Raw genomic sequence first — 17,252 nt, forward strand, 5'->3', positions numbered from 1 at the left:
TTTAGTGCATCAATTATCAATGACATTTTGATAAGCTGATACATGTCTTATATATTAATTGATTAAATATAACTAGGCTTAGTACAATATATTATGAAAAAAGAAAGAACTTATATATGATATAACATGATCAATAAAAATCAAGCAGGGTGTGATTCTTTCCCTCTTATTTCTTTAACTTTTCAAATTATTTATTTGATAAATTAATATAGTTTTATTATTATTGGTTTACAAGTTAATTATCTTAAATATTGAAGTGTATATATATATATATATTTATTTGAAATACAAATTCTACATGAATAATATATGGGCAGGGTAGGGTAGGTTGAAGATATTTTTCTTCCAACATTAAAAAAAAACTTCTTCTTCATACATTAATATAATATATATATATATATATAGATTATGGTCGGTAAATATATTACATATATAAATAAAACTAAGTTGGCTTGTCCCTTTCCACTTCTCCATTTGCAAAGCTGTTCTTTGCCGGCAGCCGACCATCTCCACCGCCGATTTCTATATTCTTATGTAACACTTTTGTCGTCCATTGATTGAATGAATGAGCAGTCACATAATATTATCTAAGCAATTATAAAGTTATATATTAGTGGTACGTATATGGAGTTAGTGGTCTTTATCCTAAGAAAAATATCACCACCAATCAGTACTACTGGCTAGCCACTGGCCCACGTCCATGGCACCACCTAGTCGACATTTTGATCCCATCTCTTTCTCCCTATGAGCTATTGGTCATGTTCAGTGTCGAGTTTCATTGTATATTTGGCACATGTATAGAATAAAATTCCTCTATAAGGAGGCTATATATAGTTTGACCCAACTAAGTAGTTTCTTACAGTATAATAAGTAGAATAATGGTATGTGTGTACATACGTATGCTTATCTTTTGTTGTTATATTAATGGAATTAAAGATTGGTTATATACGTGTACAACCTTGTACTTATCTTAGGATTACTATTTTTAACACTTTTTTCGTGTGTTTAAATCTTGGTTTTCCTCATTAATAAAATGAGCTTTTCCAAAATACAATCCTCTCCTATGCTATCAAAATGAAAAAAGAAAAAAAAAATTAAATTAAATTCATTTCATTTGAACAAAAAGATACGAGAGATAAAGTAAAATAGAAATGATAAAATTAGGAAGAGATATATCGATGTTATGAAATATATAATATATATTTTGTTAAAATTTAGTTTAATTATAACTAATTTCACATAAATTTGATTGCGTTAAAACATGTAAATTTGATATTTATAAATAAATTTTATAAATTTCAATCAAACGCAGTATAAAGAGATTTTTATTTTTATAATTGCTGAGACGTTTTCATTAGTTTTTTCATTTTATCGTAATTAATTTCTTCTACTGTGTTAGGAAATGCAATAATGAGTAATTATATCATGAATTGGATTTCTCATATCATTATATGACATGAAATGACAATTTATTAAGAATATATAATAATATAATTTTTTTTAAAAAGTCATTAACTCTTTATTAACAAAAAAAATTCTCGACCGACCAAATATTAATTTTTCATATATTAATATTTAATACATTGATATTAAAAAAAATCCGATTCATACCATAATTTTTCAATAATGATATACTTGCTAGAATCCAACGAATAGAAAAGGTTAATTATGAGGGTTGATGATGGAATTTTGGATTATTATGTGAGAATGCATACAAATAAACTGATGCTTAATCCAATAATGATCAAGAACATAATTAAATGCCATTAATTTGAGTTGCAAGAAATAAATTCAACTCTCATATCATTCCTATTTTAAGGTGCTTACCTTTGAATAAATCCACTATTTATCTTTTATCTTTTGCAATGATCCATGACAGGAAAGCCAAAAGAATACTGGTGATTACAAAATCTGAAAGGGATGTAAAAACTAGAATCATTTTTTTAAAAAGAAAGAGAACAACTTCGAACCAAAATAATAATAAAAGAAAAAGAAAAAGCAATTAGAAAATATTCATTAATTTAATTACAAATTGGTCTCATCCACTAAAATAGATGACCTACGAGCTTGAAAATGTACCCACTAGTCACCCACCATTTTAGTGTAACCGGGGCAGATATGCATCACTACTTTATGCAGTCCTCAAAACGACTTTACATTTGATATCATCCACTAAAAAAACTGGACAAAACGGTCCAATCAAAGAAATTAGATTTCACTACTTTATGCGGAAAAGTAATCTATATACTTTTGACTAAAATATGAAATAAATAACAATTCTAACTATTTAATTTATTTCTTTTAAAGATTATATTTTAATATAGATTAAGATTCTAATATATTCAGTTCTTAAATACAAGTACTCGTTATGTATATATTAAAAAACACAAATCAATTCTAATTAAATTTGCAATTATGTCCTTAAATTAACAAGAAATTCGCCAAATATTTACTACAAATCCATTCAATGGGTAAGATTATCTAACTATAATCTTTATAATTTAGTGATTGAATACAATTTCTTTTTTTCTTCTTATCAGTTGGGTCCTTTTCCTTAAAAAAGAAAAAGAAGAAAAAGGTTAGGAAGACAATGGAGTAATAGAATAAGCACAAAAACTTTTAACTCTCTTCATCCTTTACAATTGGATTTTATTTTTGACATTGACTTATCATATTGTATATTCTATTCCTCCTTTTCCATGTTCATGAATTTTGTTTGTAGAGGACAAAATTCAGGGGTAATTGTAAATTGTTAATATTAATATAATATCCCCTTTGAGTGGAAAAACTATCATAATCCAACATGTAATATCTTATTAACGTTTTGTAGCTTTAACTAAACTTGAAGAATGCTCACTGGCCTAAACAAAACAAAAAAGAAAAAAGAAAAAAAAAACTATATAATACCTGTAAAAATGCTGCAATCATCAAACTTGACGTTTTGCAATCTTACAATTATTTAATAAGTTTTCTTTAGAAAAATGAATTGAAATAATAAAATAGGTTTGTCGAGAAAGAGTCAAATGCAAAGACAATGGAAAGTTCATTTTATAGCTTAATAACATAGCTACTTGTAGGGTTTTCACTCTAATTTTTAATTAGTGTTTGCCTTCCGTTATGGACATGTATTGAAAAGGTAGGTGCTCGAGCCAGTAAAATCGAACCGAAATTTAAAAATTTAAATAAAAATAATTGATTTAATTTGCTTTTTATTTATTTATTTATTTATATATATTTGGCTCAATTTATTTTTTTAAAAATTTAAAGTTAATTTAAATCAATTTAGACTCTATTTGATCTAGTAAGGAATTTTTCTTTGATTTTTTTCGAGTAAATTATATATTTCAACTTCTTAAATACCCAAAAGATACTATATAAAACTAGATTGATAATATTTTTTTATTGAAGTTTATTGAGGAAACTATGATGATTTACAAAAAGTTTATTAAAAAATGTAGATTTTAGCCTATAAAATAACTATGCATTTAAGCTATTTTACACTACAAACACATATTTTATCCCACAATATAATCTGGATACTTGGATTGCCACCCCGAACCCACCGAGACTATGATTATATATATATTAGGAAAAATAATAAAAATATTAATATATTTGAATTTTTTATTAAAATACAGTGTAAATTTTTTTCACTTTTATTATGTGAAATATATAAGATATTGATCTTTTAATTTTTTTTAAATATGATTTTTTGGTTTTTTTTTTTTTATAAACCAACCAAAAAAAATAAAAATAACTGAAAAATTATTCTGTATTTTTTAAAAATTAAAAAAATAGTATTTTTTCTTTTAAAATTACACAGTACAAATAATATATATATTTTTATTAATTTTAGAGGAATTTCTTAAAAGTTCCCTATGTATTAAGAGATGTTTACTCCCGATTCGGTCCAATTTTGATCCAATAAAAACTGACCCTTGATAGACCACTTGGGTTGGGCTCTAGTTTTGGGCCACTTGTTCACTAGAAACAAACGACAGTTTCCATCATCTTGTCGTTTTGAACAACAAGCAGAAGAGACAAAAAAGAAAAAGAAACAAACGATCTGAACCTTTAAAAAACAGTCCATACAGACGACATATCGTATAATGAGGTAGCAAAAAGCTTAAACCCTTAAAACCTCACAGGGAAGCTTTAGAATTGTAGTAAACAAAGAAAGACAGGTTTGGGCAGCCATAGAAGAGGAACAGCAACAAGACCGCAGCTATGGTGAAAGCGTACCTACGGTACGAGCCAGCGACGTCGTTTGGTGTAATAGCATCAGTAGAGTCAAACATAACGTATGACAGCTCCGGTAAGCACCTTTTAGCTCCGGCACTCGAAAAAGTCGGAGTTTGGCACGTCCGTCAAGGCATCTGCACCAAAACCCTAACTCCTTCTACTTCCTCTCGTAACGGTCCATCTCTCGCCGTTACATCTGTTGTATCATTCTCTTCTTCTTCTTCTTCTTCTTCTCTGGTAATTTATCAAATTTCTCTCATTTCATCTTTTCTTCTCCTTGGTTGCTGAGAAAAAAGAAATCTAATTTTTTTGTTTTTTTTTTGCGTTCTAAGAATTGTTTTTATTTTTTTTATTGTTTGGAAGTCTACAATGTGAAAATTCAATTCAATGCTTTAGAGTCTGTTTGGAAAGTCTAAAAGTGGAACATTTCATTTGAATTGAATTCTATTTAGTCAATTTATGTCTGGATGAAAAAATAGACATTTTGAAAGAACTTGAAGTTTGGCAAGAATTGAATTGAAAGGAATTTTGCAAATGATTAACACAAACAAGGCTTTAATCAATTCTCATGCCGGGTTAGTTTATGGTTGCTAGACTTCAACTCCTTCTACTCAAAACAACGAAAGCATTTTGAAAGGAACAACACAATATTAAAAGTCATATGATTTTGCAAGAATTCAGTTTCTCAACAATGCCCGACTATAAAGGATGAGAGAGTGAAGGTGACTTTTCTTGAATTGGAATGCAGGTAGCAAGTGGTTATGCAGATGGTAGTATAAGAATTTGGGATAGTGACAAAGGAACCTGTGAGACCACATTGAATGGGCACAAAGGAGCCGTTACTGTTTTAAGGTATAATAGGTCCGGGGCTTTGCTTGCATCTGGAAGTAAAGATAATGATATTATACTGTGGGATGTTGTTGGAGAGACTGGCCTTTTTCGCCTCCGTGGACATCGTGACCAGGTTTGTTATGACTGTTAATTAATGAAGTTGTTGATGAATTGGGACCTCTTCTGGGAATATTTTGGTCTTCTGTTATGATTCTTATTTATGTCTTGATCCTTCTTATATTGCAGATCACTGACCTTGTTTTCTTGGATTCTGGTAAAAAACTTGTTAGTTCTTCCAAAGACAAATTCTTGAGAGTTTGGGATCTTGAGACACAGCACTGTATGCAAATAATCAGTGGCCATCACAGTGAAATTTGGTCAATTGATGTTGATCCTGAGGAAAGATATTTGGTTAGTGGTTCTGCAGATCCAGAACTTCGGTTTTACACAGTTAAGCACGATTTGATGGATGGAAAGGACTTGTCCAATGAAAATGGTAATCAAATTGTGAAGAATGGAGCGTCTTCCACTCAAAATAAATGGGAGATTCTGAAGCTGTTTGGTGAAATTCAGAGGCAGAACAAGGATAGAGTTGCCACTGTGAGATTCAACAAGTCTGGAAATTTACTGGCATGTCAAGTGGCAGGAAAAACAGTGGACATATTCCGGGTGCTAGATGAGAATGAAGCAAAACGTAAAGCAAAACGGAGGCTTCATAGGAAGAAAGAGAAGAAGTCTGCAAAAGGGGAAGTTGAGGTAGCTGAAAATAAAGATGTGAAACTTGTAACTGACGAAGATGGAGCTGCCCTTGTGGTAACTGTCTCTGATGTTTTCAAGCTTCTTCAAACCCTTCGAGCAAGCAAAAAGATCTGTTCCATCTCCTTTAGCCCAGTTGTTCCTGGGAAATCCTTGGCTACACTAGCATTGTCTTTGAATAATAATTTACTGGAATTTTATTCTGTTGAAAGTAGTACAGCTACAAAATCACTATCTATTGAGCTCCAGGGGCACCGTTCCGATGTCAGAAGTGTTACTCTTAGTTCAGACAATACTCTTTTGATGTCAACAAGTCACAACGCAGTAAAGTTTTGGAATCCAAGTACTGGCTCTTGCCTTCGAACTATTGATTCAGGGTATGGACTGTGTGGCTTAATTATTCCACACAATAAGTATGCACTTGTGGGAACTAAAGATGGAAATATAGAAGTAATTGACATTGGGAGCGGTACTTGCATTGAGGCTGTGGAAGCTCATGGTGGCTCAGTAAGGTCTATTGCTTCCATTCCAAATGAAAATGGTTTTGTCACAGGCAGTGCAGATCACGATGTTAAGTTCTGGGAGTATCAAGTCAAGCAGAATCCTGGTCAAGTATGGTCTTTCATGCCTTCTATTAATGTTGATTTTATGTATAATCTTTTGAGGAAAGAGACTTATACCCATGTTGTCAATCCTATTTACGTATAAATTATTATTTTTTTCTTCTGGGGAAAACTTCTTTGCAGATAAAATGACAACAGTTAAAAAAAACTTCATGTCTATATAAAGTAATAAAAAAAAAAAAACCGATTTCGTGTTCATATAAAGTAATCAGTATTTGAACAATACTACTTTTGGATCACTGCCCTTTTGGAATTTATCGGTTGGTACCAGTAACAAAACTTGTGACTTTAAATTAAGGCATGCTCCTTATGTGCTTGGTAAGTTAAAATGAGGCTAAATTGCGTCTGTTTAAATTTCAGGATACAAAGCACCTTGCAGTGTCAAATGTGAGGACTATGAAGATGAATGATGATGTTCTAGTGCTTGCAGTTAGCCCTGATGCTAAATATATTGCTGTTGCACTTTTGGACTGCACCGTGAAGGTCAAATTGACTTCTTTAACCTTCCAGTTTGGATTTAATTATTTTCTTTTTCGTTCCTGTTAGTTTGGCTTTTATATTTTTCTTCTTCAATTGCTGGCTAAGTTGCAAGCTTACTAATTTTAAGAAAAATGGAGGGATACTGCCATTGTGTAGCCTGGTCTAGTCCAATAAAAGCCATTTCAGAACAGAAATAATGAGGATAAGGAACTGAAAATTAATTGTCAAATGTATTTATTAACCTATAGTAATTTATGTTGAAATGCAAGCTTAAAACCAGATAAAGAAATCCTTAACCTAGGTATTTCATAATAGTCACCAAGTGTCAGTAACATATTATAATATACTCTCTCAGGATAAAAAACTTGTATTTTTGTAATAGGAATTTTGAGCAGTACTGGAACAAATCTGTATGGTTTGACACTCGATTGCTACAAATTACTAATTGTTCTGTGACATGTACATTAATGCATTCAGGTTTTCTATGCGGACACACTCAAATTTTTCCTTTCGTTATATGGGCACAAACTGCCTGTGCTATGTATGGACATTTCATCAGATGGAGATCTGATGGTTACTGGTTCTGCAGACAAAAATTTGAAGATATGGGGTTTGGATTTTGGTGACTGCCATAAATCCCTTTTTGCCCATGCTGATAGGTTTGTCATATTATAGTTGTACACAAGCTAGATAATGTTTTCTTTAACGTTTGGCTTGTGTATAAAATTCTGATGAGCTATTTCTTTGATAGTGTTATGGCAGTGCAATTCGTGCGCAATACCCATTACATGTTCAGTGTCGGGAAAGATCGGCTTGTTAAGTACTGGGATGCTGATAAGTTTGAGCTACTTTTAACTCTTGAGGGACATCATGCAGATGTTTGGTGTCTTGCAGTCAGCAATCGCGGTGATTTTCTTGTTACAGGGTCTCATGATCGGTCCATACGCCGTTGGGATCGGACTGAAGAGCCATTCTTCATTGAGGTATTTTTGTCTTGTTCCATTTGTTTTGTCATTTCTGTTTCGTAATATATGCTCAATGCATTTAATATATGGGTTTTCCAATATGTCCTATGATTTTGCAGGAGGAGAAGGAAAAGAGATTGGAAGAAATGTTTGAGGCTGACCTTGATAATGCATTTGAAAACAAGTACGCCCCGAAGGAAGAACTTCCAGAGGAGGGAGCTGTGGCCTTGGCAGGAAAGAAAACCCAGGAAACCCTTACAGCAACTGACTTAATAATTGATGCCTTAGATGTAGCAGAGTTAGAATCAAAGCGGATTTCTGAGCATGAGGTATGCTGATTCTTCCTCTATGGCGTCATTTCCTCAAATTAATATCTTGAATTTTAACTCATCGGGAGTTCTCTATGAAAGGAGAAATATATTGGATACATCTCCATGTTTAAGTTACGTGATTATTAGCCAGGGTTGCCTTTGAAAAGTTGCCCTTGAGTGTTGGCAGGCTTATGATTTAGGCTTATCTAATTTATTTTATGATAGCTACTGGCCCCTTTATTGTTCAACTTAGATTTCTTTGCACGACCAGAGACTTTAGTTTTATGAGTGAGGAGAGGTTTTGCTTCAAATGAGAGATTGGATTGGGCCACTGACTCTGCACAGTACTAAAAGTGACAAAAGTATCTTTTGTAGGCTACTGACTGCAGCATAAGCTTTCTTTAAGCATGCTTTGTCTGACATTTTTAAAGAGCATAAACGTTTCATTTTCCAACATAGGATCTAAGTGTCTGAACATTTGACTTGTAGGCTACTTAGTTGTTTGGACATACATCAGATCATACTGAGACCTCTAATATGATCTAGCTGTGTCTATATTGAAATTGATTTGCCCGTCTATTTTCAGGAGGAGAAAACAAGGGGAAGTATTGCTGTGTTCCAACCAAATCCAATAATGCAGGGGCTTGTTCCATCTGATTATATTCTCCATGCACTTTCAAATGTTCACAGCAATGACCTCGAGCAGACATTATTGGTATGTAATCACTGTGAAAATTTCTTTATTAAAACAAATTCTTATTGGAGAAACTTCGTATTATGATGTGGCATTACTTATCATGTGATTCACTAATTGGTAGAAATAAGTGCATGTTGTTTTACATTGAAGACAAATTTTGTAAGGGACAGTGGACAGGCAAACAATTCAAAGACAGTCTTTGCAGTTTGGACCTTCTATAACTTAATTGGTTCTGTATCAATTTCCATTACTGACATTAGTTGTGGTTCGTCTGAGTGCTTCTTTGTCATTCTTGTCTAGGACATGAAAATTAAGCTGCCCAAGTTGGTAAATTCGGCTGTTCCTTTTTCTTTTTCGAACCATATCTCGGCTTCTAGTATTAAGTATAACTGATTTCACCTAAAGGTACCAAAACCTGTATTTGGATCAAACAAGATCCATATCTGCTGCTGTTACCTTGCTGTGTCTCATTCTTATAATTGCTCCATCTGTTGGAGTTATATTAGTTGCCACTGCTGCTATAAAACTAAATATGAGAGAGTAAAGACTTGGACTTTCATTGCTTAAAGAAATTATAAAGCATTATTAATACGCAGGATAAATTGGTCCATTTTCTCTTCTGCTGCTACATGAAAATGCTTTAAAGGTCATGCTGAAGTTGATTAGATTCTCATGATCTGGTTCAGATTATCACTCTTGGAAGTCTAAAGACAATTTTCTCTTTGCAGGCTTTACCATTCTCTGATGCTCTGAAGCTTCTCTCTTACTTGAAGGATTGGGTCTCAAACCCTGATAAGGTTTGCACTCTCATGGAAACATTTGCATGAATAAAGTTGTATCCATGTTCTGGCATTTTTAAAATCAATGGATATTGGAGTTTGTTTGATTTCTATAATGCACTTTCCTACTGACAATGGTTTTTCTCCACCTAATATGAACCATATTCATTGCTTATGCATTACGAAGTTACCTTCAAATTTATTATATGTACTGAAGTCGTTAGCATTGAATTACAGGTTGAGCTTGTCTGCAGAGTTGCTACTGTGCTATTGCAGACACATTATAATCAGTTGGTTACCACCCCTGCTGCAAGACCTGTTTTAACTGTTCTCAAGGACATTCTTTATGCAAGAGTCCAGGTAATTATACAGTTGAGACTTGCACAACTTTCGCCAGGTTAATTGTCTCTTGAATTAGAAAATTGAATAGGTGAATTCTATTAGTGAAGTGCACCTATCTAAATCTCATTAATTTAGGTGAACCTTCAATCCATATCGAGTCCTGACATAACTCGTGGCTGATTTCTGCATAGAATGTTCTTTGCGACAAAGCATTTCACTTCATTTTCTATCATGTAATTAAATACTGGAGTATTTTGAGACCCTACATTAATATAATGATGTTTGAGCTTCAGGAATGCAAGGATACACTTGGTTTCAATCTGGCAGCAATGGATCATCTGAAGGTGTGAAATGGCAGAAATATTTTATTGTGATTCATAGACTACAATACTTACTTTATTTTTATTTTCCATCTCGAAAAATATCTGCTTTCGTTTTTCTTTTAATTCAGGATTTTGGATATATTTACTTTACTTTTTTTTTTTTAATTTGGTCCTTTTAATATATCAGCAATTGATGGCTTCAAAATCAGATGCACCCTTTCGAGATGCAAAAACAAAGTTGCTAGAAATCCGTTCACAGCAATCTAAACGTTTGGAAGCAAGGACGGATACAAGAGAAGAGAAACAGAAAAAGAAAAAACAGAAGAAATAAAATGAAACATGACTAAAAACAAGATAATTTTGGGGAAATGGAATAGTTGCATTTACTGATGGACTCGCAGGTTAAACACACTGAAAAGCAGCATCAGAATCTCATGTGGCTCTATCTGATCAAATTCATTGCCGCAAGTCGAAAGAAAATCATTGCTGCCAAGGCGGATAGAGTGCGGATGCTTTTCTTTGCAGATTGAAACATGTAGTTGGCGGTAATTATTTGGTGAGTACCTGTCTCCATTTGAATGTAAATTATGAAGCATCATGGTTGGATGCCAAGGAATTTCAGTTTCCATTGGATTCTACAATGAACTTGTTAGGGATAGTGGTTATATGACAGAATTATACAATGAATTTACATATTTATCTTTCTCCATTTGTGAAAGGAATGTTTCATGTTCATCAGTGAATGCAATGACTGAATTTTGAGCAAACTATCATTATAAATGTAAAGAAAAACAACATAATCCCATGATAGTTTTAGCACTACATATTTATGTTAAATTGAAATTCGACCCCTTATGTAATTATAGCAGTAACTAGTTCATGGTATTTTTCTCACCACCTTTTCTTTATGTTCTCGGGGGCTCAATTTTCATTTTCAGGATAGCAATAAGTGTAAATATCTAGATTTGTCATATTGTATAATTTTGTTCTTGTGTAGCTATAGTCATTTTTGTTCCTCGTTCAAACTGTCATTGATTGACGAAAAATACATACAATATCTTTCAGTTTAATTTCTAATCCAAATGTATATCTAGAAACCTTAATAAAATTAAATTTTTTAACATTTTAATTTTTGATATAATTTAATAGATAATTGATTTTTTTTTTTTGGTAATATTTAAACACTTTTTAATACGCGGTTTTATTCAATACATCTACTTTCCCTGTTAAATGTTTAAGTATTATCAAATAATTTCCTTGTTAAATGTTTAAGTATTATCAAATAATAGAGTTTGTGTCTTTTAGTTGAATCGAAATTAAAATACTTAAAAGTTAAAAAATAGAATTTATATATTTATTAAGTTCAATTAAAAATTGATATGATAGAGTAATTAAATGATTAAAGCTCTGCCTTTTTATTTTATATAGTAAGTTGATTCTTAATAATTTGTACTCTAGAACACTTTAATTCTTGACAGAAATATAATATTTTGACTCTTCTTTGATCAATTTTTTAGGTTTTGAATTAACTTCTTATTAATAGAAGAAGTATTTTGTTGAGCAAAATTTGGAGTATAATAAGTATTATTTTTGAAAATATAAGGAGAAACTTTTATGGGGGTTTGCTATATATATTATAATAAATATATAATAAATATTTTATATTTTAATATTGAATGATCGATATTTATTTTATTATTTAAAATTATTAAATATATATTATCAATTATTTATCGATTTGATGGATGTAACAATGAAATAATAATTTTCCAACAGTCATTTAACTGAGGGCACCAATAGGCCATAAACTTGTGTTGTTCCGGAACAATTTTCTGATAGTTTGATCATAAACGTGGCAACAATAACGCAATTAGTAACGATAGCGACTATAATTTTACAGAGAACGAAAGATGTAAAAAGAGGAATGAAGAAACACGATGGAGAAGACAATAGAAACATAGCTGAGTTATATAAACATTACAGGCTATTAAACATCATCCCTGTCCGCCACACTGGCACATGAACAGGTGGCTACTGCACCAATACTCAGTGTAGTAGTAGAATATAATGCTAGTGTACATGATAATGACTTAAGAGGACAAGGATTAGTCTGTCTATGAAATTTTTTGACTTGTTCTAATACTCTACTTGAAGTTCTTACCCTCAAAGGTCTGACCAAATTGCCAGTTCTTAGGGGCAACATGCCAAGAAGTTGAGGATCTGCCATCACTTGCTCTAACCCTGAAGGTCAGCGACTCACCCTGCAAAATAGCATTGGTTTTCCAGGTGGCACCCCAATCGCGTTGCATTTGGGTCCACTTCACCTTTTTATTGCCCTTCACTTCCACGCTAGTGACATCTCCAGCTCCACCAACATTCCACACTATAACCTGGTAGAACCAAGGATTCCCCAGTATTGTGAACCTGATTCCTCCATGCTTCTGGCATGGAACCCTGCAATCAAACATAACCGTTTCAGAAGCTGTTCATTGTAACATGTTAGCTAGATTTTTTACGAGCGAGTCATCCCCAGATACTTATCAACTAATATCAAAGCATGAATATGCCATTGATCTACCTAGATACATGCATGTCTCATAGGGCTGAATATCGAAAGTAGAAGAAGACATATCAGGGCTAGCCCTAGTCCTGGTACACTAGTGGATCTGTACAGAAAAAGGTGTAGCCTTTTCTTGCCTAGGTTATGTATTTTGTTGGGTCAGCCATATATATGTATATATATATATATATATATGGCTACTGTGAGAAGGCAAGGAGGCACCATCTAACCTGCGGTATTTGACAGGAATAACGCCAGCCACATAGTCAGCAAGTTGGTTGAAGACAGGCTTGGCTATGTCGAAATGTTCACGAGGTGGATTGCACCAACCACCATTATCACTTGGTTGAGATGGATTGGGCGGGCAACGGTCTGTTGCCGTAACGATGAGAGATGGCTGCCCTAGCTTGCACCATTGAGGGTTATCTACACATCTCAGTTCATAACAAGCACCGCAGGCTTGTCCATTTTTGAATAGAACATCGCTTACTGCCACTGTGTTCAAGCCGTACCCTGAAGCTACAACGTCTTTGTAGTCACATGCTCCTCCTGCACATTTTTTTTTTAATTAGTTATTTATAATTAGAATCACTCTGTGATTTATATATAAAATTGTGCAATATGTATATTACGTATAAAAAAAGTAGGGTTCAAAATAATTTGAAAATAAACGTCGCTTAATATCTTTAGAAAGAACTTCATTTTCAATAAAATATATCCGCTGTGAAAGAATAATTTATACAATGTCTGAAAAAATAGGATAAATGAATGAGTTATTGTCTAGTAATACAGGAACAAACAATGCCCATTAATACATGAACAATATCTAATATGGTCATCAGGCGATGAGAACACTACTCTAGCAAAAATGACAAAATTATTCTTGAAATATAGGTAACTTAGGGTTCGTATGTGTATTTTATTTCTACATTCTTCCCTCAAATAGGAAAAAAAAGGGTTAAAAAATAGAGAAGAAAAAAGGCATACCAAAACTGGTGGAGCTACCATCGTAGAAGGTAGCATGAGCTTTGATCCATGGCCCTGGCTTGAACTTAGGACGGTGATGTTTGAGAGTTGGAGACTTAAAATGGTGGCCATGTCGTCCAATTGCATGGTGAACAGAGTGTGCATGGCAATAATCAGCCAATGCAATGGCTAAAAGCAATGACAACAACGTAGCAGATAAGGCTCTCAAAGGCAAAGCCATTTCTGCTTCGGCACAACAACTTGGCAGTTCTTGTTCTTCTTATTCTTTATTTTTTTCTTTTGTTTTTATTTCTGCTAGAGCCCTGGGTGGCTATGGATATATATAGTGCTTAGATTTGTTATAGCTTTCTATTATTAAAGCCATTGTTGAGAGGATCCAAGTGATTTTAGGCCGTTTCCATAGGCTCATCATTCGCTCTTTCCCTTCCTATTCTTAGCAGAAAAAAAAAGAGAAAAGCTTGGTACATATTAACCAAATAAATAAATAACTGACACATAGTTATTAGCTGTCAATTATTCAATACCAAAGCGTAAAACACTCATATTTGCGTATCATTTTCTTATTAGTTATCGTATACACTAAACCTAGGTAATAATCTCTTGTATAGATAAAAACATACACCAAACTTAAACAATAATTTTTTATATACTTTTATTTTCTTTTATTTATTTATTGGATATTAATTATATACTCTTTTACTACTTTTTTTTTTATTTTTCACTTTTTATTAATAATTTAAACTCTTTCTTCTCAATACATATATATATATATATATTATATGAAGGAATCAGGAAACGTAGTGAAATACTAAATGCTAAACTAAAATTAGAGAGACTATAAATACAAGAACAATGAAATATTTAGAACTCTAATCAGTTTTGTCACAAAACCATTTTTGTGAAACATTTTTGATGGTAGATTCATAATGTAATATAATCAAGGCTAACCATTTGCTTTGATCTTCTATGGATCAGTGTATGTTTAGGAATTATGAATTAATACCTCATACAAGTCCTTTGTGTTGTGATTATATACACATTTCTTTTTCTTTAATGTACAAAGCAAAAGGTGAAAATAGAGTGGCGAATTTACTGAGTGATAAAAAATAAGATCATAGATATTTATATAACAAACATTTCAAATAAATAAAATTATAAAACTAAGATCATTGAGTAATCACATAATAACTTTTTCATAAGAAAATTGTATCAATATTCATTCACATAAATTGCAATTTAACATAGAGCCAAAAATAGAAAAAAATATTAGCCTACATTTTTTAATGAATATTCCTACTAAAGATCTAAAAATTCCCTCTCTTACTCTGAGTAATTAGTTTTTCTTTTTCTTTTTCTTCTTCGAAACTATTTTATGAGCTTAATTTTGTTCAATTTTCATTTGTAAATATATTATTATCTTTTTCTTTTATTTTTCAATTTTTGGATTTTCTCTTATTAAAATAATTTGATCTGATGGGTTGAATAGATCCATGATTTTAGGACTGGGGATGTATTTTGTTCTCCATAAAATTTCTTGTGCATGATACCGGACTTTGTATTCATTCACATGGTGCCTTTTATGATTATTTTACTTTTCTCATATTTTATTTTTATTTTGTCTTTGTCACCACACTATGAGTTTTGCATTTCAATCCCCTAATGGTTATATTAAGAAGGTAAAATTTCACTTTGTAAAACATAAAGTTTATTTTATGACAGAGTCTCCCGTTATGAAATAGAGAAGTTGGTTTCTTTCATTATCAACAGGAGACCATATTTTTGTTAATTTTTTTTTTCTTATATATTACTTATTCATTGGATTTTCATGTTAGATTTTGATACCAGAAATCCAATTTATTGTCTAATTATTATTTTTTCTATAAGAAAACTGTTGTTGCCTAAAAGTATATTTAGCGATCAATCAATAATTTATCAAAGCACAAATAAACGCGTTCACTTTATTAAAGGGTATTGCAAATAGTTTCATAAAATGCGTAAAATATTTATTCTTTCAAAATAATAGGTCTTAAGTTTCACTTTGTTAAAATCAGTTCATATGTTTGTAAACAATTAAGAAACATCGTTGAATTAAATTATGTATTAAGCATAATTTTATAAAAATTCAGTTTATAAAAAACATTTATAAATAATAATTTTAAGCTAAGAAAACTTTAGAATGACACAGGACATGCCATGTAATGTCACTGATAAATAGAGCAAACTTAAGATACAGAGAAGTTATTATATGGACGTAATCAAAATCAACTTTTTTATTATCTTAGAGATAAGACTGATATACAAAAATGAAAATGTCATCATTTTATTGGATAAGTCTTTAAATGATGCGCAGTCCTCCTCGCCTTAGCCCGTAGGGTCTCGCTATGCTTGCATGTGAAACCTCCTCACTTTTTTTTTTCTCCTACAAGGGCGTGGTTGGATTCCCCGATTTAGCTACGGCTGTCGCCCCACTGATTTTTATTAGGTCTTGCGCGCTGCTTTACTATCTTAAAGGCCAAAGAGTGATTTCTGGGGTAATGAGGAGGAACATGTTCGTCCAATTGTTCCACCATGCAGGCGAAACGGGCTTGGCTATGCTGATGCACTAGGGTATACTCAGCGGGGTATGTCTTGTGGATGGTTTGGCGATGGGGTAACTGCGGGTTAACTGTCATTTGGCAAAGAAGCAAATATTTTTGGAAATCGTTGCTGCAGTTCCTAATTCCTGAACATGCGTCGCCATGATAATGAGTTAGCGCATCTTGAGAGTCCTTTTTTTGGTCATTTTGTAAGGGATTCTATAATTGCATTTTCAAGAAATTGCATTACTAGGTTCAGCAACGGGATGCATGCTTGGGTTGAGCATTTGGTGGAAGGCGAAGTTCACAGCACGGTTAATTTTTGAGAGAATCGCCTTTTGAATAATAGGAATGTCTTGTATTGTTGGGTAAGTAGGTGCTTAGAAGGTTAGAGAGCTCTTGAGCGTTTGCATGTGGATCCTTAGTAGGGTTAGCCATGTTTCAGTGAGTTTCCTATAATGGGGGAATAAAGCAAGGAAGGTTAAGTCAGCTTCTACTGAAAATAGGGTCTGGGGTCAGTGCATGTAAGGTGAAGGTTTCTCAAGGATATATGACGGGAAAGAGATTCATCACACCATTTTCTCTCCACAGATGGTGCCATTCTGGTGTTGAAAGATCCTGTATAGGATATAAGTTGCACTAAGAAGGTAAACTGGTGAAGACAATATGCTCCTCTTGTGGTTGTTTCCTGCACTAATTAAAAGGGAAGAAAGGACCGAGACTCTCTCTCTAGGATAAAGTTGTCTCATGTTTTTTCTTGGCTGACTGGTTAGTTATGCA

General features: G+C 32.5%; 2 protein-coding genes across 3 annotated transcripts; one reads left to right on the forward strand and one right to left on the reverse strand.

The window, feature by feature from the left end:
* Nucleotides 1-4,139: 4,139 nt before the first annotated feature.
* LOC8283965 (WD repeat-containing protein 3) lies at nt 4,140-11,058 on the forward strand. 2 transcript variants are annotated; one of them, XM_002519403.4, is made up of 12 exons: nt 4,140-4,479; nt 4,991-5,206; nt 5,320-6,441; nt 6,813-6,935; nt 7,410-7,591; nt 7,684-7,915; nt 8,017-8,226; nt 8,795-8,923; nt 9,634-9,702; nt 9,922-10,044; nt 10,320-10,370; nt 10,537-11,058. In XM_002519403.4, exons 1-12 carry the CDS (start codon nt 4,228-4,230, stop codon nt 10,678-10,680), a joined length of 2,853 nt encoding a protein of 950 aa, XP_002519449.1. In that variant the 5' UTR covers nt 4,140-4,227; the 3' UTR covers nt 10,681-11,058. The 2 variants fall into 2 exon arrangements, with proteins under 2 accessions (XP_002519449.1, XP_048225762.1); XM_048369805.1 differs by having other exon boundaries at nt 4,152-4,315.
* Nucleotides 11,059-12,287: 1,229 nt separating this feature from the next.
* Nucleotides 12,288-14,201, reverse strand: LOC8283964 (expansin-A4). The gene is made up of 3 exons (XM_002519402.3): nt 13,897-14,201; nt 13,140-13,458; nt 12,288-12,803 (listed from the first exon to the last, which is right to left on the reverse strand). The coding sequence occupies exons 1-3, from the start codon at nt 14,114-14,116 to the stop codon at nt 12,494-12,496; spliced, it is 849 nt and encodes a 282-aa protein (XP_002519448.1). The 5' UTR covers nt 14,117-14,201; the 3' UTR covers nt 12,288-12,493.
* Between the last annotated feature and the right edge of the window lie 3,051 nt (nt 14,202-17,252).

Source organism: Ricinus communis, chromosome 10 (assembly GCF_019578655.1).
Source record: "Ricinus communis isolate WT05 ecotype wild-type chromosome 10, ASM1957865v1, whole genome shotgun sequence".
NCBI classification, from domain to species: Eukaryota; Viridiplantae; Streptophyta; class Magnoliopsida; order Malpighiales; family Euphorbiaceae; genus Ricinus; species Ricinus communis.